Raw genomic sequence first — 26,539 nt, forward strand, 5'->3', positions numbered from 1 at the left:
AATTTAAATCAATCTTAATTTTGTATGTAATCCATACAAAACTCCAACAGAAAAATAGCTATCCTCAAAATGTAAGTATTAAGATTTGAAAATACAATCAGATGAGCTTTCACTCTCAAATTTTTTGAAGTTTTTTTTAAGCAATCTTTTTAAGAACGCACGACACTGAGATCAATGGCTGCATCCTCTACCAACTGAGCCAGCCAGGTGCTCCCCACGCCCCCGCCAACTTCTAAAATGCTGGAAAACTGCCCAGAATCTCAGAAGATACAGATACCAATCTCTTTTTTTTTTTTTTAAGATTTTTTCTTTATTTATCTGACAGAGATCACAAGTAGGCAGAGAGGCAGGCAGAGAGAGGAGGAGGAAGCAGGCTCCCTGCAGCGCAGAGAGCCCGATGTGGGGCTCGATCCCAGGACCCTGGGATCATGACCTGAGCCGAAGGCAGAGGCTTAACCCACTGAGCCACCCAGGTGCCCCACCAATCTCTTTTGAGCAGCAAAAAATGTCCTGCCTCTAACATCTTGGGGATTGCATGTCCTTCATCTTCCTTAGGGGTCTACCATGACCAACATTTTACCATCAGCTGCCTCACTGCATCCTGCTTCCTGTTCAGATATTTTAAAACATTAACATACATCGAAGGAGAAAAATTTGGCAGGGATGCATGTCACACTAGAAACAATGTTTTCTGGAATACAAGGGATTTCTACTTTAGCATTTCTGAATTTCTGTAATAAATTCAAATGAGCATGCATGTCTTTTACTTTTTTTAGCAGAAAACGATTTTTTATAAGAAGGAAATGCAGAGACTTATTTTGTAGATATAAAAATACTTTACAGTCATCCTTATTTCTGAAACTTAGATATTCATGTATCTACTTCCAATAAAGTGAAACAAAATATCCTTATTTCCAAATTGTGCTTTTGTCCCATTCCTATTTGAGTCTTTACTTACCAAACCAACACTTCCCACTTTTTTTCCCAAAGTGAAATATTTACTCTCTGATACACAGAGAAAAACCTATTTGTAATGTGAAATATACTGGTCATTTATTAAAATCTAACTATGAGAAATTTAATGGGAAAAAAATTGCTTAAGTTAGCACGACTTAATTTTATACAGAAGGGTAACTTGGTGCCAGGATGTAAGTTATCATAAAGAACAGTAAGAAACCACACAAAGAACCAATTCTAAAATGCTCTCTTCATATTTAATATTTTAAAAAGCATGTTCACAGCACACTCCAAGAATGCCACACAGCAATGGTTTGCTGCTCTTTGTCAAACAGAGTATGTCAGAAACCAAAACAAAATTTTTTTTAAATGGTTCATGGTTTTAAAATCAGTTCTCTGAAATTTCTGTAAATCCAATAATCACCAGTCGTCTAAATTCTTGTTTCAGAGTAGTAAACATTTCAGAAATGTAATGAGTATCTATCCAAAATCACACTTCTCTGAAATGCGGTTAAAAGCTATATAACAGAAACAAAAATAAATATTTTTCTAGAAAGAACATATTTGGCATTTTAAAATAATGTTCAAGAAGCTTTCAAGTGTAAATGATTTTAGCTTGTTACTTTCCAGTACCAGACAGAAAGTATGGGTTATTAGTCGCAGAAAGCCTGGGTCTCTAAAGTCCATCTGACTTCAGTAACAGGAGGAATGATTACATTGTTGTTAATGAACTTCAACCCTAATAAAGCCAATGTACTTTTCCACTACAGTGCTTGATTTATTAAGGAACTGACATCCAGCCAGTACTAAAAATTATGTAGGGAGGCCAGGAGTTCAAATTACTTGGTTCATCTGGTACCCAAGTTGTTTTATACATACTTTTCATCATGTGATGATTTAATATTTCTAATTAGCTTGCTCTATTTCTCTCAAAATCAATTAAATGTACAGTTTGAATGAAATGTAAACTGAACTTTGTTTCACTCACTTCATTAAAATATGACAAACATGGTTGATTATTATATTCCATACTTCCAGATAATTTACATTTTCTTTATAAATGCAGGGCAGCTGCACCATGAGTTCTATCCTAACCATTTCACCTAAATGTTGAAAACCTGAAAGTTAAATTTAAAAACTTTGAATAGTTAAGAAGTTCTTATATATTTTTCTCTTTCAAAGATCTGTGATGCCCTGTCTTGGATATGAGTATGGAAAAGAAAAATTCAGTTCATATTCATGATTTACCAATAAACTTCTATTTCTGTCAGTCATTTTAAAACCAAATTTCCATTTATGTCACCTACTGAAGAGAAGAGATTTTCCTTTAGAATCATGGTCACAACCTGAAAAAAAAACTAAGAAGGGCTAATTTTAGGCCAATAAAATATTTGAGGGAAGCTGTAACACAAAACAGGGAGGTGAAAAAAAGCAACTCTGTTGTAATAAAAGCCTTCCTTGTAAACACACCTGTCCTTTCCTCCCATGTTTGGAAATGTTACCTAAGTTTTAAAAATTCTCATCAACACAATTTATACCACGAATTCTATAAAATCAGGTTGATTTCAGGTAGATAACCTATAGCTGTTAAAGAATTATATTATCCTGTTCATAAGATGAGAGGTAGTGACATTTTATTCTCCCAACGCTGAGCTACAAATTCCACACATCTGGCATATGGGTTACAAGGGGGAAAAAAGCACAGAAGCACCATTGAACACTCCTTCTGTTTTGGTATTTCAAGTCTCCCACAACTTCACTTGCCATTGGCAGCTGACAGTCACCACTGTGTTAACAATGAAAGCAGTGGGTGTTGGTGCTATTCATCATACAGGACTGGCGGACCTCCATCATCTTTTAAAAATGAAGCAGCTTTCCTTCCATTCTTCTGAACATGATCTTCATTCATTTTCTCCAAAGCTTCTATCTACAAAATTAATACATTGAATCCATTTGTCAAATCTTACTTCATAGAAACCATACTTTAGATTGAACCAGCATTTTTACTCTCTTAAAACTAGGTCAATCCTAAGGACAATGACCTGAAATTAGAATTACAGTGTGTGACACACATTACAGTGTCTCACAGACATGCACTACAGGTGATGCATACGTGTATGTTTTTTACTTCACTGTATTATCAATATCAAGGTCAATACTTAGTGTCTTTATCGATCTAGCAACTAGGATCACATGTCCTACTATGTACCTATAAAGCTTTCAGGAAACAAGAAAAAGCAGATACTAATGTTGGTTCAACAACAGTAGTAACACTTACTCACAGAGCAACTGTACTGTGCAAGAGATCAGATTTACCATCTTCCTACTGTGCAAGAGATCAGATTTACCATCTTCCTATGACTTCTCCTCTGCCCTTAGGTTCCACCACAGCTTGGCCAAATTCAAATCATACTGAGGAGTTCTGGAACAGACTCTATAATCATTCTCTGCTTTGGTATACTGTTGTGAATAACTAGCTGCTATTTCACTTTTTCATTTTTGTTCAATTTTAAGAGAACTCTTCTGTTGGAAGATTTTTTTTTTATGGTTCTGTATATCCATATTATAATGACTAGGCATTTGTAAGGACGACCACGGCCAACTTTCACTGTTCACTGGAAGGCATGGAACGTGTGTGATCGCTTTGTATCACCCAGTGTTCACCAGTGCACTTCTTCACTTATAAACACAGGCAACAGGAGTGCACTGGTAGGGGTGTTATTTGTCCCTCTTAACCAAACTGTACTCCTTGATGAAGTGTTTTGCTGTAAGTCTATCCTAGGTTTTAAGTCTGGAAGGCAGCTATGCTCACCACTATACCACCAACGCGGTTTTAAGTCTGGAAAGGACCAAAAACATCTCAAGGAAAGAAAATCTCTAATTTTGCTTTTGAGGGGATAGAATAAAATGAGGGGTGCCTGGGTGGTTCAGTTGGTTAAGGGTCCAACTCTTGGTTTTGGCTCAAGTCATGCATGATCTCAGGGTTGTGGGATCGAGCCCTGCGTCAGGCTCTGTGCTGGGCGTTGGAGTCTGCTAGAGACTCTCTCTCTCCCTCTCCCTCTGCCTTACCCTACCACTTGCAGTTTCTCTTGTCTCTAAAATAAATACAATCTAAAAAATAAATAAATAAAATAAAATAAAATAAGCTCTGGGTTTCAGCTAACTACTCCATCCAGCTCTCCATTAGCAAGGTGAGTAAAATGCACATAAAATTTACCTCAGCTAAGAAATCAGCCTCATTGTCTGCTGAAATGTTTAAGCCTGAAACAGCATTAAAGAGTTCTCGTTCACCAAGGGCTTCCTTTACTCCACCTTTCTGAAAAAACTAACAAAGAAATATAAGTCAGTAGGAGATATTATAGCAAGGTTCTCTTGAAAACAAAAAAACAGAGAATAGTATACTTGTAAGATACCAGTGAATTCCTTCCATAATTTTTAAGCCACAGATTTTCTCATTTCAAGTTTAACTATGGGGCTCAAGTTCTACTTGCTATTTGTCTTCTTCAGATGTCCACATCTGTGCTGCCTTCTGGATTTAATTTCTCACAACGCACCTTCCATAGCTATAAATGAGTGGTATCTATAAAACTGGGTGGCATTGCTTTGAATATATATACTCAAAATATTCACTAAATCCCATGAATTAAAATCTTCAGGTAGGTTCATAAATTATTTCCAATATGAAGTTATTCGATCATTTAGAAAAAACATTCTTATCTGAATCTACTGCAAACAATCAATTTCATTTAGAAATAACAAATAAATGTGACCCTACTCAGTGATTATGTGTTTCACCTTTCCTCATCTGTTTACTTCACAGATATCAGTGATCAGAGACAGCACCACTAAAAGACTATTTGTAATAACAATGGCAGTGAGCACACAGGCTTGCTAATGCCAGTTTCACTCAAAGCACTGTGCATGTTATGTCTACTTGACTGCTTAAATATCTGCAGCCAAAAACTCACTCCCTTGTCAATTAAATTCAATAGCCCAAATGTGAGGCATGCAATCAAATTATTGTTGAAAATGAAATCTGACTAACTGATCTCTGTATCTTTACCTCAAAAGCAGTTGATAACCAAACCCTTCTTTCAATTTCTAAGAATATGACCATCTTATTTTTCTTAGGGATGAGAAAAATATTTGAATCTGTTATATCCTATAAAAAAAAAATGTATTAGTTTACATGCCCACCTGGGAGACATTCCTACAGTCACGGAACAAGAACTCTAGGCCATGAGGATGGGTTGGTTCTACAGACTGACTCACGTCAATCAACCAGACCTATTTAAACACAGAGCATACATTCAGTATACATTCAGTAATCTACATCAAGTCATTTTGTGTGTGAACATTAACAAAATGTGCTCCTCACCTTCCCGGCATGCCACAGCATGTTATACTCACTGAGGTCAGCATGGACAAGCGTGCATTCATTGTATAACTGCTGCATCAACTGGAGGAGGCAAGGCAGACAGTTAGGATGTGAGCAACCATTCCAATTTACCTATGCAACTGAAATGTCTATGCCCACCAATACTTCTCAGAAAAAGCAAAAGTAGGTTAAAGAACGTATTTCCTCTTCACTTTGGACAGTCTAAGACTGAGCTCTTTTTTGTTTTTGTTTTCGGCAGGGTGGGGGAACACTGAGGCAATGGAGGGGATAAGTATGACACTCTACTTCTTTGTCTTTGTGACCACAGTGAGGTCAGGAGATCGAAGGGCAGACCTGGTTCCCTACAGAGTAAGAAAGCAGCCATATTATGGTCACTCACCAGAGGATCTAAAAGCCACTCTCCTTTAATAAAAGTGGGTGAAAAAACTTTTTTCATCTTTTCATATAAGGTAAAAAGTGCTTCCTGCCAAACATAGTGGGGAAGACAGTCTTACAAATTAAGTGGCATTATATACTCATTATTGATTTCTTATGGCTGAAATCAGCATTAATGTCTTATTTCTCAGCCTTAATAGACTCAAATCGGAAAAGTGTAGCACTACTTCATCTCTTCCCCAGTCACCCCACTGGCCAATGAAGCCGGAAAAAAATGAACTTGATTTTCCTTTCAATGTTTTCCTATTGGAAGCAGAGGAAGTTGGATTACCTCCCTAGCAATGTCTTTAAAACTTATTTGGATAACACTTTCATATTCATATAAGCTACTGCAGGATGTGAGCACTTTATGCAGAGACCACATAAAAAGTACAGAGGCTTCTCTGCTATTCAATCAAAACAACTAGAGAGGCGGGGCCCTGGCTGGCTCACTTGGTGACCGTGTAACCCTTGATCTTGGGCTCATGAGTTCAAGCCCCATGTTGGGGGTACAGTTTACTTAAACAACACCCCCCCCAAAAAAAACAAAAACAAAACTACAGAAGAAGGACAGTTTTAGAAACATTTTCTTAAACTGGAAGGACCTCAGATGCAATTCAGTTGCTGTCCCGAAGCATAAATGGCTTCAAGACTCCTGACATGCTCTAAGACGTGTGCACATACAAGAGACCACTCCCTCCCATCTTCAGCTTTTACCATCACTCTTACAATGGGACTAAATCTGCTCCCTGCCAACTTCCCAACGAAAGGCATTTTCTTAGCTGTTAAGAGCTAGAACATTCAATAAGGCATACAAACTAATGAGGCAGGACATCTGCCAAATGTGGAAATGTCAATTTTTATTTAACAGATTGTTTCGTGAATAAGAGCTTCATGCTTCCATGTCACTAATGCTAACCAATGAGGCCTCATGAGCTCCTTAGCTCTATGAGTTTTCTTAAGTGACTCAGGTCAGTAGCACATTGATAAAAGACAACTCTTCAATGTTAACATTCCGTCAAACTTCAGTTTGTCCTTGTTTTATTAACTTAAAATAGTACTATTTTAGGACTTTTTAAAAAGGTTTATAGACAACATATTTTTTAAAAGTTGGTACACGAATGCTTTAAAAAGCAACTTACATGAAGAGTTTGGTAGTAGGCTTCTTTCATTTCTTCACTACTGAGCTTTACTTCTTTCAGCTTAGGAGCTGGAACTTGATCATGACCAATAAAAGACATAACTAAAATGTGTTTCTTGAGTAGTACAACTGTTGGACAAGGAATTCCAGCTCTCTGCATTCTACACAGAAAGAAATAATTAAGAAGGTAAAAATCAGAAGGAGAGAATATTTCACTTATTCAACAAATAGCTAACAACGCCTGCTATGAGCTGGCACCATGTTCCGCCCAGGGGGTGGGAGAGGCAGAGCCGGCAGAACCCAGCCTCTGCCCTCACAGAGCCATGGACTGCTGGTAGGCACAGACAAGTGAGGAGACAGTCACAGTGTAGCACACGCACTGGCAGGGGTGTGGGCAGGAGCTACAGGAGCACACAGCATCAAGGAAGGCTTAGTATAAAAAGAGGGTGAAGAGGAATTAGCCACATTAAGACAGTGTGGGGAAATGCTGGTCTAGGGCTGGAAGCAGCCTGTGAAATGCACAGAGGCATTCAAGAGTGTCCATTTGGGGAATGTATGTCAGTTAACATAGCTGGATCTTAAATTGGAGGAAGGGCAGTGTAGGTTGGGGTTAGAGATAGGTGGGCTCCACATCAGAGAAGGCCTTTGAACTTCACACTAAAGACTACAGAAGCTGTTGAAGAATTTTAAGAAAGGCAGGGATGAGATCTCAAAAGCACAGAAAAGAGATTGAAGGGCAGCAAGACCTCTTAGGAAACTATCCTACTTACAAGTCCTACTAATTAGAAGAATTTTGCAACTAATAAATATGGATAATTACATTTGAAAGCAGACCTCTTTAGAACAAACAAAAATTAAGCATTTAATAGATTAAGATATAGAAGGTTTACTGAGAAAGATTAATACTGTATTACTTGGTTGATAAACTCCTTGATAAATTCTGCTTAGAGAATTGAGACTCTAGTCTAATGAATTAGAGCAAAATGCAATTTGACTGGTCAGACTGCCCCACCAAATTAACAACACAAGATGTAATAAACATTTTCTAAAACAAAAAAAGCAAATCATTATTTACAGTAAGCCTAACAGGAAGCTGAACAATGACAGCATGTAGACATATGACAAAATGTCTCCGGCAGAAAATGACTTTGCTACCCTCAAACTTTACTGAGGGAAGAAAAAAGAAAATGACTTATTCATCATAAAGGTATAAATTCATGTTATACCCAGGAAATATTTTCTTATAGAAAGCCTCATTGAACTAGAATTTCGAGGCCTTCCATAATTTCCACAAATGAATTTAAAAGAAAGCATGGATTTTTCTGCCTGGCTAGTAGGCCAGATACAAGAAGGTAATTACCCTAGATAATTACTTCTTTTTCTTTTTTTTTTTTTTTTTAACCCTAGAGAACTTCTAGCACAATGATTTTCTTTACCTTGTGAGATTGTGCATTTCTTTTTCTGCCCACATGCGGATGATCTTACGTGGATTTAGTTTACTGAAGCGATCTTTAAACCTGAAATCATCTTTAATATATTTGTCACGATTCTTAAACTCATTAAGTGTTGTTTTAAATACCTTGATGGCACATTCTGTAGGTATAACTTTACTATCTTCCTTTTCATCCTCCATGCTAAGTGGAAGAAAGAAAATTAAGTCAGTGTAAGTTGTCAGCTTATAAATAAAACAATTTCAAAATAAAACTTCTATGATACAAAAGTAGATCTATCTTCTCTAAGAATGTCAAGCTTTAGTGGTTTTTTTAAGATTTAAATTTTGGGTCTTAATATAACCTTAGGATTTGTTTTTTTAAATAAAATACTTTCAAATAAATTGTCAACCAGTTTTCAATAATCCATAATATAATCTTCACTTAATGACTATCAATCAAATCAAACCTGAGGAACAATGAAGACACACATACTTTAAAATAGGCTACAATCTACCAGGGATGGTTTATGGGCAAAATTCAATAAAAGCAAAAAACAGAACATCTTTTTAAAATGTCTCTTTCACTTCTAACAGATAAAAAGGTGAGTAAGGGGCACCTGGGTGGCTCAGTGGGTTAAAGCCTCTGCCTTCGGCTCAGGTCATGATCCCAGGGTCCTGTGATTGAGCCCCGCATTGGGTTCTCTGCTCCACAGGGAGCCTGCTTCTCCCTCTCTCTGCCTGCCTCTCTGCCTACTTGTGATCTCTCTCTCTCTGTCAAATAAATAAATAAAATCTTAAAAAAAGAAAAAAAAAAAGATGAGTAAAGGGGTCCTTGCCCTTTATGCAAGGAGGGGCAGGAGAGAATAGAAGTACATGAATAGGACAGGTCCCTTTGGATTGGGAAGGCCAGACAAGGCTTCATGATGTAGGTGGCAACTGAACCAGAACCAGCACAATGGGTAGGCCATGAACAAGTACAGGCACAGTATTAACAAAAGCAGAGCTGGAAACCACAGGACACGTCGGAGGAATAACAAACACTATAGCTAAGACTTAGCTGGAAAGGGAAAATGAAAGAAATCAGAGCTGAGGGACAGGACGGAGGCAGATCCATGAAGAGAAGCCTCGATGTATTCCTAAAGGTGGTAGGAATCATCATGGGCTTGACACATAGCACGAGGATCAAGTCAATGATAGTATCAGGATAGAAGGGGACAGAAGAGCTCAGAGGTGTGGGGCGAACTTGGGATGCTAATGTAATGCTCCCTCAATAGTGAGCCACTGAAAAGGCCTGAAACATGGTGGAGAGAGTGTGAATTAAGTATTTACCTTTAAATATGTGAAAGGGTGTTAGTCTGGCAAAGAAAAGAGCTCTATTTCCAGAAGACAAAATATGACTCAAACTCTCAACCCCTTCCTTCTGTACCATATTTTCCCTTTCTGCCAGTTCATCTGAGGGTAGCAAGATGTAATAAACATTTTCTAAAACAAAAAAAGCAAATCATTATTTACAGTAAGCCTAACAGGAAGCTGAACAATGACAGCATGTAGACATATGACAAAATGTCTCCGGCAGAAAATGACTTTGCTAGGAAGATAGCAAGAAAGAGCATGAGAAGGTGGGAAGAGGGAGATGCAGGATCCCTGGTGAGCAAGGAGCCCAAAGCGGGGCTTGATCCTAGAACTCGGGATCATGAGTTGAGCTGAAGGCACACTCAACCAACCGAGCTACCCAGGTGCCCCACAGTCCCATGGCTTTACATATCATTTGTATACAGGGGTGCCTAGGTGGCTCAGTCAGTTATGCATCTGCCTTCAGCTCAGCTCATGATCCCAGGGTTCTGGGTTCAAGCCCCACTTTGGGCTCCTGGCTAAAGTGAGGAGCCTGCTTTCTCCCTCTCCCTCTGCTGCTCTACCCTCTCAACCCATGCTCTCTCAAATAAATAAATAAATAGATAGATAAATAAATCTTCAAAAACTGTATCCTCTATATACAGATAACTCCTACATGTCTACCCTCAGGCCCAACTCTCCAGAACTTCAGGCCCATTTACCTGATCCCTAACATGACATCACTTGGATGCCTAGCAGACATCTCCAAGTTAACATGTCAAAACAAGTCTTATTAATTGCACCCTAAACCTGCCTTTCTTCACACTCTCATCTCAGTAAATGGCACCACCCAGGTGCTCTAGCCAGAATGTTAACTTCTCACACTCATCCAATGCAACAGCACACACTGTTGACTCTTACGTTCAAACTGCTTCCTTATGGTCTTTCCTATTCTTCACTTTCACACACCTCCTTAGTCCAAGCCACTGTTCTCTCTTATTTAAACTACTACAATAACTTTTTAATAGACCCTTACTGCTTTTTCTCTTATCCCTCTTATCTATAATTCATTTTTCACACAGCAGTCTGAATAATCTTGCAAAACAAAAATCAAATCACAGCTTTGGTTCCCACCACTGTTAAAAAAGCAGGTTCCTTACCCTGGCTTCAAGTCCTAACTGATCTAAGCTTACTTCTCCAGACTCCTCTCTCCCTTTCACAACTGTGCTCTCTGTGTACTGCCTTTCTTATAGGCTCTCAGAGATACCAAGTTTGTGCCTGTCTTAAGGCATTAACACTAGCTGTTTTCTGGTCTAGAATGTTCTTCCACCTGATCTTTACACTGTTCCCTAGATGTGTCATTCAAATCTTAGTTTAAATGTCACTTTCTCAGAGAAGTTTTCCTGTCCTACTAATAAAAAGCAGTGAACCAGCTGCTATGACATCACCATATTTTAACTACCATAACACATATCTGATGTTTTTTGCTTATTTATTACTGTCTTGGAAGGTGGCTGGGGTTGAGAGGAAGTACATTCTATGAGCTCAGGGATAAAGCACAAGTTACTATTCCAGTAATTGTTGATTACCTGGCCAGCCTGAAAGTGATAGAAACCAGACAGTGTTAAGGTGGGCAGAGTCCCAAGATGGCTCCCAAGGTCCCAGTCCCTGGTATGCACACTCTGCATAGTTCCCTCCCCTCAAGTGTGGGTGGAACAGACACTCCCTCGAGTAGCTGACACTGTATGGCAAAGGTGATGGTATAGTCATTCCCAGGATTATATTCTAATGTCTAAGACTCGGTCTTAGCAGACTGGAGGGAGAGAGTCTCCTGCCAGTTTTGAAGTGACCTGTTGTGTGAAAGGACAGCATGACCAACACCTGCAGGGACCTCTAGAAGTTGAGAGCAGGCCCCACTTGACAGCCAACAAGAAAGCAGAGACAGTTCCATAAGGAATGCAACCCAGACGACACCCAGACTATAGCCATGTGACCCTGAGCAGAGAGCCAAGCTAAGCCATGCCCACTACAACTTCCAATCAACAGAAACTGTGAGATAATAAATGAGTGTTGTTTTAAGCTGCTAAGTCTGTGGTAATTTGTTATATAGCATAGAAAACTAGCAAAGTTTTAAAAGTATTTACTTTTAAAAAACTTGTAGAAAACCGAGTGCTCTCTAGTTTTGTTAAATTACAAATGTCCAAGTATGGATTACAATACCAATTCCACCAGAAAGAAAGAGAGATCATTCACTATATCAAAGTAACATTAAGCATAACAGGAAATAGACAAAGGATAAACAAGGCAGTTGACAAGAAAAAGGAATACAAATGGCCAATAAAGCACTTGGAAAAAATGTAAAACCTTAATCACAAATAAATACACACCAAAATATCAAAATAGTATTTTTCATCTTTTACACTAACAAAAAAAAATTAAGTTTGATAATACTAATAAGTATTAATGAGGATGAGGGAAATAGGTTCATCCTGCTGCATAAATTAGATCTCAAAGGGCAATTTGTCAGTATCTACTGACATTTATAGAATGCACAACAACCTGGAGATCTGACTAGCTCCTAGAGAAATTGCATTTGCCCTACCATTATAATTAAAATAATATAAACACGAATTAAAGATTTTGAGCTTTGGTGTGACACATAAGAATTTTTTTTTCAAAATTTTAATAAATAAAAGAAAACAAGATATGCTGCTTGCTACAACAGCCAGGGGGTACTCTCCATTCATTGAGGCCTTCTACTATTTAACAAAAAGGAAAAAGAGTACATACAGTCTGTGCCCCAGTAATTTCAAAGCTAGAATTCAGCTTAAGGGTATGTTTGCAAAAGCACACCAAAGTAGATATACAAGGATATTCTTAGCTGCATCCTCTATTATGTAATTATCTTTTATCAACCATAACAGTTATTGCTATAATGTTCTCCTCCTGGCTATGCCATAAGCCCAGTAACATAATAGAATATGCTACTATAAAAATGGGATGCTATAAGCTTGGAAAGATCTATTAACTGAAAAACCAAGACGCTGAACAGAGAGAATCATTTCTTTTGTATAAACAAATTTAGGGATATGTGCATAAAAATTCCTGGGGAGACTAAACTAAAAACTGTTAATAGTGGTTATCTTTGAAGAAAAGATCTGTGAGATGAGAGTTGATAAAAAGGCTACTTTCTATTTTAATCCCCTCTGTAGAGTTTTAATTTCTACCATGTAATCTCTCATTTTAATTTGCGCCACTGAGTTATATTTGACTGGTCTTAGGGAACCCTTAAAAGAAATTTGGGAAGAGTTTAAAGGTTAAAGGGAAAAAGGTTAAAGCTTAAAGGGAAAAATAAATATTTATTAAAATTTCCATATACCAGTCATTATCAAATATGATCTCATTTATCACCACAAAATCCTATGAGGTAATAAGGGTAAGTTTTTTTTAAAAAGTTTAGTAAATTGCTCCAGATGACACAACTTGAAAAATGTGACCTATTTTATACTAACATTCATATCCTTTTAGTTTCGGAAACTTAACAGTCTAATTCGATATATGTTCACACATGTATGTCTCATCTAGAAAGGGAGACTACGGTGCCTGGGTGGCTCAGTTGCTTGAGTGACTGCCTTCAGCTCGGGTCATGATCCTGGAGTCCCGGGATTGAGTACTGCATCAGGGCCTGCTTGGCAGGGAGTCTGCTTCTCCCTCTGACCTTCCCCCTTTCATGTTTGCTTTCTCTCATCCTCTCCCTCAAATAAATAAATAAAATCTTTAAAAAAATAAAATAAAATAAAAAAAGCTTTAGAAAGGGAAACTAAATAATTAAGAAAACCAAAGGCTAAAAAAAAAAAAGAAAGAAAACCAAAGGTAAGAACTTAACCAATAATTGTCTAGATCCCCTTAAGTATACAGTAAATACCTTCTGAACCTAAAAAGAGCTAGAATAATTCTGGAATCTACTTTAACATTTTTGTCTGTAAACATTATTGAGGTAAAGGAATCTCTGAGGTAGTAAGCCTTGCTAGTTGACCTCAATAGCAAATGACCAGATGATTTCACATTCCTGGCTTAAGCATATTCTCTAAACAGGCTCCTCTTTAAAAAAATGAAGCAGGTAAGATCTAAATAGCGTAAGATCTTTACAAGATGCTCCATAAATGATGCAAGCATTATTTAGTTGGTACTTTCTAAAGGATCAGTTACAAGGACAAGAATCAGTAACTGATCTAAGCATATCCCCCTCAATCTCGTGCTAAAGGACCCCAAAGTGTAAAGACCATGGGTTTTGAGACAAACCCAACTGCAAATTTTGCTCTGTCACAGCAGCCTGTATGATACAGGATTACAATAATGTAGAAAATAATATATGCATAGAAAAAAGACTGAAGGAGTCTACACAAACTGATTAATCGTTATCTCTGGATGGTGAGATTAGGATGATTGTTTTTCTTCATATGTCCTTATATGGTCTAGACTTTCTTCAACACTTTTTAAATTACTCTGCTTGCCAGGTAGCACTGATTCTGCATAAACCCATTTATATGGGAAGAAGGGGTTAAGATATTATTGACACAATGGTATTGCATTTTGCTCATTTACCTCCCGCCATATGCATGAAAGACAACAGACTCCTTTCCTGTACTAATACAGCCAGTGATTGTCTCCAACATTCCAGAGTTGACCATTTTATACATAAGTAAACGTGTTTTAGGATCAACTGCTTTTTCCTGCAAAAGATAAAGCACTATAAATGAAAATGACTGGTAATAACAAAAAAATTTTTGAGCCATTTCTAGTATCTAGTATATTCAAAATATACACTTTTTACCTTTATCATTTAATTTACCTAGATGTATATATAACAGGCTCTTAAAAGACTGCTGTCAAAATAGATTTCATTTCTATAACTAACTCCAATGCCTATGAAAGTGAGTATCTAGAAGAACTATTAAAAATCAGGCTCTTAGTCAAAATCTTATTTTATCTTCAAACTTTAAATAGCTTTGCTACTGTAGTTACTATTAGATTTTTTTTCTTAAAGTTTAAAAAATTACTTTATTCTCAAGATATTAGATACTATCTTTACTAATTTAAGACATTAGAAATTAAGTTATTATAAATGTCGTAATGTAACAAGAAATTATTTTTTAAAATCTTAAAACATTCATATTCATATTAATTATGACCACTAAAATGTCAGTTTCGACATCAAGTTTTGTTTTTTGCCCAAATATGAAGTTTTCTAATATGAACTTTCCATCAAAGAAAAAAAATGTAAGAATACTTACTGCAGTAGAATGCTCCTTTTTCTCATGGAGGCGGGCACTTCGACGTTCTTCTGAGTAGGCATGTTGTTTTAAAGCATTGAAGACGTGGTTTGATAGTTTTAAATCCATTCCGATCCCATCTCCTACCTGAAACTCAGGTGCAAACTGCCAAAAAGAAGAAAAAAAATTAGCATCTGAATACTTTAAAATGGGGATGGTCATAACAAAAACCAGATCAGTCTTAACTTGGAACAGGTTTTTTACTCAATGATTAGGCTACAAAAGCAGAACCCATAGGTATTACAAAGAAAAAAATAAAATAATTCACTAAAAAAACAAACAGGAGAGCGAGGCTATTTAAGAAAAGCACAGAAAATACTGAATCACATCTAAAAACTAAGGTATTTCAGCATATGCTCTGCACCTTGCTTTTACATTAGACAAAGGACACATTATATTTTGAAGACTACCCCAAATCTTACCAAAGAAATACAATTTTATAATTATTTTTGAGGAGTGGAATAATGTAACAAGCTATGCCTACACCATTACAATTATGTTCTAGAGCTGACTGGCCAATATGGTAGACACTAGCCACATGTAGATATTTCAAGTTAAATAAATTAAAATCAAATTAAAAATTCAGCTCCTTGATTGCATCATTCAAATTTCAAGGGCTCAATTGCCAAATACAGTCATTATTAGTTAACATGGAATACAGAACATTTCTATTATCACACAAAGTTCTACTGGAGAGGGTTGTTCTAGAGTCAGATCTCGACTATTTCTAGAATTTAATAATAAGTTTACGGGGCGCCTGGCTGGCTCAGTCAGTGGAGCACATGACTCTTGATCTTGGGGTCACAAGTTCAAGCCCCACAATGAGTGTAGAGACTGCTTTAAAAAATAAAGCATTAAAAAAAAAAAACCATAAATAAATAAATAAGTTTACTTAACAAGTGTTTGTGTTCTAAAGTCTAAATGTTTTCTATTAACCACAAGCTTTATAAAGGAGAAGAATGCTAATTTTTCTTTTTAAAATTTTTTTTTAGACTCAGGCGGTGATTCTGGAGCCCTTGGAAAAAAAAAAAATAATAAAATTTTTTTTAAATTACATTTTATTTCTGATTTTGCAGGGGTAGGTAAGGTACAAGATTTGAATTTGTTGAATTAAAAAATTCAAACAAATATAAAAAGGTATATAGTAGAAAGTACTTCTCTCACCCATTCCTATCCCTTAGTCACCACTGATCTGTTTCTTGGGTAGGGGTGCTACCCAAGAAAGTAATATACTGAAAAATAAATACTCTACCTTTCATAAGAACAATTTAATTTTTAGAATCCATGCAAATCAAACCAGTCAAACCAAATAAAATCTTAATATTGTTGTAGATTTTTATTCTGAAGTACATTCTCATTAGTGGCTGAGTTTTCATGGTATTGTTATATTATCATCTTAAAGAACTTTAGATCTACCCTTATGAAGGGTATTTTTAGAAATTTAAGATATTGTATTTATTTTTTTAATTAGTTAGTTAAACTTTTTTTTTTAACAGAAGTAGAGTTGGTAAGATATTATATTTAGAATCCCATGTTTTTAACTTATATCAATAAAACTCTTGATTCGGAGATAATACATCCTGTAACTTACATTTTCCATTCTGGCTGTATTCTTTCTCCCACATACTACTTCATCATGTTTGGTGGTGATGTCTTTTCCTTTTCCAATAAAACCCTTTTTGGGAGTAGGAACTGGTTTTGCTAAAGGTGATTAAGACAAGACAAGTTAATGTAAAAGTAGCAAAGACTAAACTGCTGCATTCAATATTGTCTGAAAAGATATCTGACCTAACAGTAAATTACCAAATGAGATTCAAAGATAAATATAAAATACAAGGATCCATTGGAAAACTTAGTCTTCCTCTGTCCCTAACCTATCCCAAACCCCAGAAAATAAAAGCACTGATACCTGGTATGTAGGGATCGTCACGAGTGTCTTGCCAGTCAACCTCATCCTCAGAGCTATCACTATCTTCGTAAGGATGCACTTTGCGATAATTTTCAAAGGAAATGGAAACTTAAAAGGCAAAGATAGGTAAAGATTTATTTAGGAACACGTTACAAGCATTTCCTGCCACCCAGTGGAGGTGTCATAATAAGGTCATAGTACCTTTGCTATCTCCATTGAATTTTTTTTCTTCACGCCTAAGCTGTGCGTCATATTCTCTGTCAAATTCCATCTGTAGCATCTGAGCCAGCATTAGGTCACTGGAAGTGTCAACGTTTTCTCCAGTAATAAATGGTCCTTCAGTGACACTATTCAAAATAAGGCAACATCAACCAAAATAATGTCCTTGTATAAACAGATGCTACCTACCATGAGAGAGGAGTGCCTTTTCACTGTTACAAATTATGCTGAAGAAGCAATGGGAAAAACCTGATCATGTCATTTACCTTCTGTCCAGCTACTCTGTGACCAATGTCAGGCACCTGTGAGAGCACCAACTGGGATTGACAGAGCTGCACAAGAAAGCTAAAAGGTCTCTAATCTAAACTAAGACTCAACCTCATTTGTTGTATGTTCTGGAAAGAACATGGATGAAAAGATAAAATATAAACATTTGCTCAAAACTGTATCCTACTTCACTATTTGCTAATTTGGGGATCATGTGATACAACTGTTGTAGTGACTAAAACCCAGAGGAACAGAGTGGTCTGCCCAAGACAGTACTGACAACTAATCACAGAATCAGGACCAAAACTCAAATATCAGTGAGCATCCAGTATAGCGCTCTTTCTACTGCATCGTTTCTCAAAATGTGTTTCTTAATCATCGGCCAGGACAATCGCTAATCAAATCCTAAAACTTTCATAAAATGCTATTAGATTCTTCATGAATTTTACTTACGCAACTTCAGGAAAAGCAGCAGCTTCCTCTTCCAGCTGCAGTTCTTTAGCCAGCTGTTCACTCATCACATCAGCCAAGGAACAAGATATTGTGTTCTGAGGGGTAGCCCAGGGACACTATTTAAAGAAAAGGGAGGGGCTAATTCATAATCGTGAAATTAAAGTATCTTCCAAACTTGAAAACAGGCTATCTTTTGAGAATTAAAAAAATCAACCCCAAATAAATAATTATCAACTTAGAGAAATTACCTGAAAAGTAAAAATACTGGGGCACCTGGGTAGCTCAGTCAGTTAAGCATCTGACTCTGGATTTCAGCTCAAGTTGTGATCTCAGGGTCATGGGACTGAGCCCCACATCATGCTCAGCAGGGGAGTCTGCTTGAGATTTCTCTCCCTCTCCTTCCGCCCACCTCCATGCCCCAGCTCACACAGGTGCTCCTGTGCTCTAATAAAAAAAATAATTCTCTAAATTATATAAACTAAATCACTAAATTTGTCAAAAGCACTTTCTAACCCATCTGATAACCTGTTAGATAACCCATTTGATAGATGTGTCTCTTAGTTGAGGAGGAACATCAGGCTCATGCATATACAGCATCACCCCACTGCCTGATTAGTTCACGTAATACCCTTGTTCTGATTCCATGCTCATAAAATAATCTGCTTTTAATCTGGCTTCCCATGTAGAGTCTCTCTTTTTCTTTTTTCAAATGCTTTATTTCTAAGTAATCTCTCTACCCAATGTGGGTCTGGAACTCACACCCTGAGACCAAGAGTTGCATGCTCTACCGACAGAGCTGGTTGCATGCCCTACCAACAGATGCCCCTGTAGATTCTCTTTTAGGAACAGATTACACCAACTAGCACAATTCAAAACACACTTAGAACTTACACCTCATTCTAATTTAAGGAGTAAGTCTTCTACACATGTAAAGTATATGTCAGCCACTCTCAAGACATCTGGGATATGTTAAAACAAAAATAACAATGACAACAAAAACTGCATTTCTGAACTTTAGAAGCTGAGAAACAGTCTTAAAACAATACCACTATAACAAAGCAATATTCTGTGAGACACTTCTTGGATGATCGGCCAGTTGGCCTTCCTCAATGACAACACAATCTCAGCCCTCTTGAAATACAAACTGTAAATTTCACAATTCCTAATTTTTGAGAGGGCAAACTTTACTTAGCAGCAGCAAATGACTACATTTGATAGTTTAGTGATTAAGACCACTAATATTGAATAGTATGTCTCAATCTCTCTTGAACTGACCCAGCTTTCTCTCTCTCCCTCCTAAGATTCTACCCCAAGGTATCACCCTCCTATTACTGGGATTCTCTAATAAGAGGGTCATAACTAATCTTTCTGTTTCTAGTTCTGCTTGTTTCCATTTTCCACACCATAGCACAAGAGCTTTTCTAAAATGCAGATTTGATTAGTTCGGTTTCCTTACCTACAGCTCTTGTTTCAATGTTTCCCACTGACTTTAGGATAAATGAGTTCAAACTCATTCCTTAACTACTGCTGAGTGTCTAATTTAGAATCTAGAATATAGCATATGATGATGTCTGTTTTAGTCACAAAACTTTTGAGTCAAGTTTAGATCCTCTAGCTGGCCTACCACCCTTGCTCAGTTTCCACAGCACTGAGGCTCAGGAATTTACTTGGTTCAGGTTGTTAGGATGAAACTCTGAAGGATGACAAATGATAAATATATTTATGCCTAAGTGAATCAGAATCAAGTTTTATCTAGTCTCATCCTGAGATTAATGAAATGCACCCAGCCCCCAGTACATACCTATACTAGCCAACTGCACAATTATTCAAGCCTCACAGAAAGCCAGATGTGGAGAAAACAAGGCAGGCTTTCTCAAGGTCTGGTATGACTTTCATTCACTTAGATCTTCAAGTGCAACTGAGTACTCTCCTGATGAGGATTTTGAGATCTAGAAGCCTGAAGTTCTCCGTAATCTGGAGAATACAGCTATCCCTTGGCCAATGACTTCTGCTGACTTCCCTCTGAATCCTCTAGGTAGAATACACAATGCTAACCCCTTACCTAGAAATGTCTGGTCTGATCAGTTTCAAAGTCCAGGTTCCAAAAGGCAAATGGCTGTATTCTCTAACTCAGATATGTCAACCACATTTTGCAATGAAAACAGAGTAACAGACAACACTGGGTCACTGTATTTTAATCATTTGCCTAATACAGATAATTTACATAGATTATTTGAGACCCATAACCACTGCATAGGTACAATATCATCCTCATTTTATAGACTTAGAAAATGAGACACAGAGAGGTTTTTTAACTCAAGATAACACTGTAGATGGTAGTGCCTAGATTTGAACCAAGGCAGTAGAACTTAAGGGACTGCCCTCAGCATTTTGCTATACTTCTTCCCTAATCATCTTGTCCTGGAACATGAGAAGCAAACCTTTACACTGCCTGCAGTATGAAATCCAAATTCTTCAACAATGAACGCCTTTCACAATTTGCCCTACTTTATTTTTCTAGTCTCAGCCCATACATACCCTATGCTCTAATAACAAAAATTATATGCTAATTGTGGCATGCTTTCACCCCTCCGTGCCTTCACACATGCTTTACTCTCAGTGGATTTTCTTCCTCCTCTATTTCCTCCAATTAAGCATTGCCAATTCCCCAAGGCTCTCTCAATTTCATCAGACGACATCAGATTCTTGCCTTTGTGCTCCCATACCACTGTGCAAATATATTTACATGTGGGACCAGTGACTCTATTAGAGTTAATGTACCAGCTATAATACAACATGAGCCCCTTGAATGGCCAGGTCTTCTCATTCTCAGAGCCCAGTATAGAGCTTCAGACATAAAGAGGCACTGAATAACATGTGCTAAAAAGAAATACCGAAAATAGTTCGCGGAACTGCCAGGCTGTCCCCAGGCTGCAGAGGTCTGATGCCTTTCTACACCCCTACTATTCTAACACCCCTTTCTCTATCTTGAAGTTGGCCCCTTTGGCCAGCTACTTATGCTGCTTCTAGTTGTTTGCCAGCAGTCAATTTTACTAAGATGTTAAATAAAGTATTAGCTGGCAACTTCTCAGAAGAGGCAAAATTGACAAGCAGTGACTGTTCTTTTGAGGCAGAGACTGACCTACATCCAAGACAGACTGAGCCAGAAAGGGAAACAATAGAGACCACCAGAGAGCTCCAAGACATCCTCATCATCCGCTCCTGCTGATCTTGCTCCTCGGAGCCTTGTACTCCAGAGCTGTACCTTGTACCTCTGCTGACCAGTTTAGCTGGGCCGACTCACACCAGGGCAACTTGCATGGGTAAAGGTAAATAAGGTAACAAAGGCTGCCAACCTCCAAACCTCTAAGTCAAATATAGATTCCTCAAAATAGCAGTCAAAGGCCCTCCAAAAACATTTTTGGGCCGCATGAGAGAGAACTGCCAGACAGGGGGCAATCCTCTATGGACATGAGTGGTTCCTCCTCCCAAGGGGGCCTTAGAAAATTTATTGGGAGCTCTTCCTATGAATGGGTACCAGAGGACATGTATAGAGGAATCCTCTGTCATCATCATGTAACTTCTCAATAAACCAAAAACACTCTTTGTTAAATGTTAAGACAATAATAATAAATTTAAGGAGATAGGGAAAAAAGCCCTCCATAATCTCCACTATCCAGTGTCATTCCCCCCTATTCCCTTCATCAGCATAAACTCCCCATGTCATCAAGATCTGATGGGAAACCCAACACAGTCCTTCCCAGTTAGTTATTCTGCTTTAAATGAAGTCTATCAAGCCCATAGCCAGCTCCCTGATTGTTTGTTTCCTGTTTGCTGAAGACTTGTCTTCCTCTCCTCTGGAAAATCCACCACTGAACTCTGCTCCTTGGAGTTCGTTACTACTACCACATTCTTCAACACCAGGCTGGCTACAGATTAGAGGGATATTATCTCCCTTTCCTTGTATTTCCTAAAGATGCACCTCTAGCTACTCATTGCGCAAACAACTGTGGGGAAGAATCAAGTAAATAAAAAACAGTAAATATGAAGGAGGCACAAAATAATAAAAATTCAGTCCTCAACTTGAAGCAAGTCAAGAGAATCACAACCCACAGGAAGGTCTCTTTTCTGCCCACACAACTAAAAGATATAATTTGGGTAGAATATTTAAGTGCGTAATTTCACTTCTCAAGACAAGGGTCTCTGGAAAACATCATCTGCGTCTATTGGGTCTACAATACTAATCTTTTTTTTTTTTTTTTAACTTTTAATGTTGGTTTTAGAATTATAAAAAAAAATTGCAAAAGTAACAGAGTTCCCAAATATCTCATACTCAGTTTCCCCTGTGTTGGTATTGTACATTTGCCATAATTAATGAACCAGTATTTATACATTATTCTTATTAACCGAAGTCCATACTTTATTCAGATTTCCTTAGTTTTTCTGCAATGTCCTTTCCCTACTTCTGGATCATATGTATCCAGCATACTATATAACTTGTAGTCATCACACCACTTTAGGCCCCTTCTGGCTGTGAGTTTCTCAGACTTTTTTTGTGATGACCTTGACTTGACAGTTTTGAGAAGTACTATGAATTCATTTTTTTACAGTTCTCTTGCCAAAAGAGCTACACATTTCCTCACTTCCACAGTTTGCCAATCCTCCATTCTTGGAATATCCACTAAAATTCTTTGTCCATAACAGCAGTTTGGCATTTTATAACTGCTACCCCAATGACTCTGGGGAGGGGTCCCCAAAACCCTTTCAGGATGTCTGTGAGATCAAAATTATTTTGTACTAAGACATTCTGTCTTTTCTAGACTTACTCTCTCAAGAGTGTAGACTGGAGTTTTCCAGTCTACAACTGATCTGATAACAGCACTCTGATGGCTTGTGGAATGTGTATTTGAATATTCTCGCATTTTCCAAAATTTTCTAAGGTAATAGTTTTAGGGTATAAATGTGCATTCTCAGAGATTAGTTCAGTTTGTTCTCAGTACATCTACCATGCTTTTATTAGCCATCTTTAAAAAAAATTTTTTTTAAAGATTTTATTTATTTATTTGTCAGAGAGAGAGACAGCAAGCACAGGCAGACAGAGTGGCAGGCAGAGTCAGAGGGAGAAGCAGGCTCCCCGCAGAGCAAGGATCCCGATGTGGGACTCGATCCCAGGATGCTGGGATCATGACCTGAGCCGAAGGCAGCCGCTTAACCAACTGAGCCACCCAGGCGTCCCTAGCCATCTTTGATTATATCTGCTATAATCTATGCATCCATGAGGATGGATTTTCTTCATATACTTCAAATAAAACATACCACAACAGGCTGAAAAAGGTCTTCTATTAAATCAGACATTAGGGGTGTCCAGGTGGCTCAGTGAGTTAAGTGTTTGCCTTTGGTTCAGGTCATGATCCTTGGGTCCTGGGATCCATCCCAGGGGATCCATCCCCAAGCTTGTTTCTCCCTCCTACTCTCGACCTCCCCAGGCTCATACTCGATACTGTGTGCGCCTGCGGGCTCTCGCTCTCTCTCTTCTCTCTCAAAAAAAGTAAATCTTGGTTGGGAGAGGGTGGTGGGGTTATGGACATTGGGGAGGGTATGTGCTATGGTGAGTGCTGTGAAGTGTGTAAACCTGGCAATTCACAGACCTGTACCCCTGGGGCCAATAATACATTATATGTTTATTAAAAAAAAATAAAGTAAATCTTAAAAGAAATCAGACGTTAAAGAGAATTGCAAAAACACAAAACTGCACCACTAATTTTTTTATTCTGGAAAATGGGGGGGTGTTTAACATATAAAAATGTTATTTATACTAACATAATGACTTTTAAATCACTTAAATAAAAATGTTTCAATAGCTCAGTTTTAATTTCTGGTATGACAAATATCAATAGATGCAACCAATATAAACAATTTGGGGTCCTCAATGATTTTAAGAATGTAAAATAGTCCTGACCAAAAAGTTTTAAGAATCGCTGGACTTTAACATTCTTTCCATTTTTCAAGGTCTTCTTCAAATCACCTCATCCATGAAGCCTCTGATAAACACTTAGGTCTTCCAAGAGGTTAGAGGAGTAAAGTATTAAGAGATACTTGTAGCATCTAATTGTCTGGACTGTGAAAATGCTGTCTTCCCAGTAGAACATCAATAAACCCCAGTATTTTTTGTTGTTGTTGCTGAATGATGAAAATGCCATTTTCATTTCTGATGATGCATACTTAAAATGAAAATATGACTAATAACAAGCAATTTCATTACTGAATTAGCTTTGTAAGTAAAATTTGTTCTGACATTAGGTATCCTGACCAATGTTTGTCTCATTTGACATTTTTACCATCCTTTGGGGTGCTTAACTGGAGGAATTTAACATGTAAAGCATACATTTATTAATATCTGGCTACTGACTTTGTCTTTTTTTTTTTTTAAGATTTATTTATTTGACAGAGAGAGATCACAAGTAGGCAGAGAGGCAGGCAAAGAGAGAGAGAGGGAAGCAGGCTTCACGCCGAGCAGAGAGAGAGAGCCCGATACAGGACTCAATCCCAGGACCCCAAGACCACGACCCGAGCTGAAGGCAGCTGGCCCAACCCACTGAGCCACCCAGGCGCCCATGACTTTGTTTTTTTATGTCTACTGATCTTGGCCTTGTAAACAAGGCTTAATAGAAGAAATAACACAAAATAACATGGAGACATCACCATATTTGCCAACAGATTACCTTAAGTTCTCCCTACAGTTGTATGAGAACTGTCATAAAATTAACTTTAATTAAACTTTCATAAATTCCTTTTTAATAGTCAAATATTTCTCTCTTCTCTGTTAAGGCCTAGCTTAAAGATCTAATAAAATGAGTGATCCTTTAAACGGAACAAATGTTCCGTGACAGCATGTGAAAAACAATTAGAAAGCCATAAAAGTTGGAGTCTTTCCAACCTTAATTTGAGGAACACAACATCCCACTTGAAGCACTCTTGCTTTCAAGCAAACCCTCGCTACAGCGGCAGAAGTCTTTTCATCCTTCTAATGAAAGTATCATGCAAAGGAGCAGCCTGAAAACCAGAAACCAAATGTAAAATAAACCCAACAGTTGGTCATTACAGGAAAAAAGCTTAACGTTAAAGCCAAGCAGATAATGAGAATTCATAACCTTTTTTTTTTTTTTTTTTTTTAACAATATGTAGCGTATCCCCGAGTATTAGCCTGGGGGAGAAAAGTGCGCCTGGACTTGACTTACCTTTTACTATTTCAAAAACAAGAAACTGCCTCATTCGGATAACTGCATTTGTCAAGTTAAAGAAACAGCTGCCAAAACGACGTTCCCGTCGGGCTCCAATCGGCTGACTCACTTGGCCCGTGAAAAACAAGATCGTGCTTGATTTCCCTCAAACGTCAGCGTCTCTAAGCCAGCCCTGCCCAATATCGGCTACGGAGGTTCAGAAATCAAGGCGCAGAGAGCCCAACCCGCCAGGAGTGGCCACTGGCAGCTCCGGCCGCCCTCCCCACCTTTCCCATCCCATCCCGGGCAACCCCGCCACCTGTCCCCACCTTCCGAGGTCGCCAAAGTCCCGCTCAGAACTTCCCCCAAGTCGCCTGCGAAGACGCCTCGGCGCCTGCCACCTTCTCCGGGCTTTCCGGGAGGACCAACCCGGGTGATCAAGACAGGTGCGTCAGCTCCGACCACCACTCACCTTGCTGGGTCCCCAGGGCGCTGCGGGCCCGGGCTCAGGCGATGCCACTCCGACCAGATCCATGTTGGAAAAGAAGACAGCGACGAACACCGGGCAGACAGGTGGCAGGACCGGGAAGCAGTCTCCGCCGAGGAGACAGGCGGCGGGGCTGGGGCGACGAGCTGCTGGTGCCGGAGCTAAGGTGACAGATGGCGGCGCGGTAGCGTCCGGAACTACATCTCTTCTCTTCCGCCCACCCCGCTGGGGCCGTGGCTTCTGATAGGCCGCCCGCCGGGGGTTCCCGATTTTGCCCCTTTTCCCCGCCCCCCAACTTCCGGCGCTGCCCCCGGCTCGGGCTGCCCCGGTCTCTGGCTCAGAGTTATGATCGCAGTCGCCGGTGCCCCCAGAGGTGGCGTCGGGTGTGGCTTCCTCTGGCCGGGCCGTACCCTGTTGCCGCATCGCCTTCCCCTTCCTTCCCTACCTCGCTGCCCGAGACAGCATCTGGATCTAGTTAAACTGATTTAGGCTGCGTGTTACTCAGTTTGTAACAAACAAACGAGGCTGCTTCTTTTCATTGTTTATTTTCTGGGTTAATTCTGAGCTGGGATGGAGAGGTCGGATTTTGTTACTGCAGTTTGTCGTTAGGGAGCGGGGCACGAAAATGAAAATTTGTAAAATGTGTTACAGAACATTGAGCAAAAATAGGACTGCGTAATAAATGTTTTGATGAGCTGTTTTGTAGATTCTGATAAAGTGACCAGATAAAAAATAGCTAAGCATTACATTTCACTTACTATATTGGTGCATTGTCCAAAGTACTGTATTAATTCTCACTGAGGGGCATTCTATTTCTAGCATGATCTCAATTTTACTGGAATGTAGGCACACACAGCTGAAGTAACCTGCTAGAGGTCGCAGGGCTGAGTGGCAAAAGAAAGGAGTGGTGAACCTAGGCATCCTGGGCTAGGGGACTAGCTCTATATGTACATGTTGACTTTTCAGACATTCTAGT

The 26,539-nt window shown here is 38.5% G+C and overlaps 1 protein-coding gene across 1 annotated transcript; it reads right to left on the bottom strand.

The window, feature by feature from the left end:
* Positions 1-1,195: 1,195 nt before the first annotated feature.
* Positions 1,196-26,254, bottom strand: RIOK3 (RIO kinase 3). Its single transcript, XM_082698758.1, has 13 exons — positions 25,549-26,254; positions 17,857-17,972; positions 17,119-17,264; positions 16,918-17,025; positions 16,600-16,709; positions 14,970-15,113; positions 14,281-14,408; positions 8,348-8,545; positions 6,913-7,072; positions 5,336-5,416; positions 5,155-5,244; positions 4,175-4,282; positions 1,196-2,884 (listed from the first exon to the last, which is right to left on the bottom strand). The coding sequence occupies exons 1-13, from the start codon at positions 25,984-25,986 to the stop codon at positions 2,777-2,779; spliced, it is 1,935 nt and encodes a 644-aa protein (XP_082554884.1). The 5' UTR covers positions 25,987-26,254; the 3' UTR covers positions 1,196-2,776.
* Between the last annotated feature and the right edge of the window lie 285 nt (positions 26,255-26,539).

This window comes from Mustela nivalis (genome assembly GCF_964662115.1).
Source record: "Mustela nivalis genome assembly, chromosome: 14".
In the NCBI taxonomy this organism is placed as follows: domain Eukaryota; kingdom Metazoa; phylum Chordata; class Mammalia; order Carnivora; family Mustelidae; genus Mustela; species Mustela nivalis.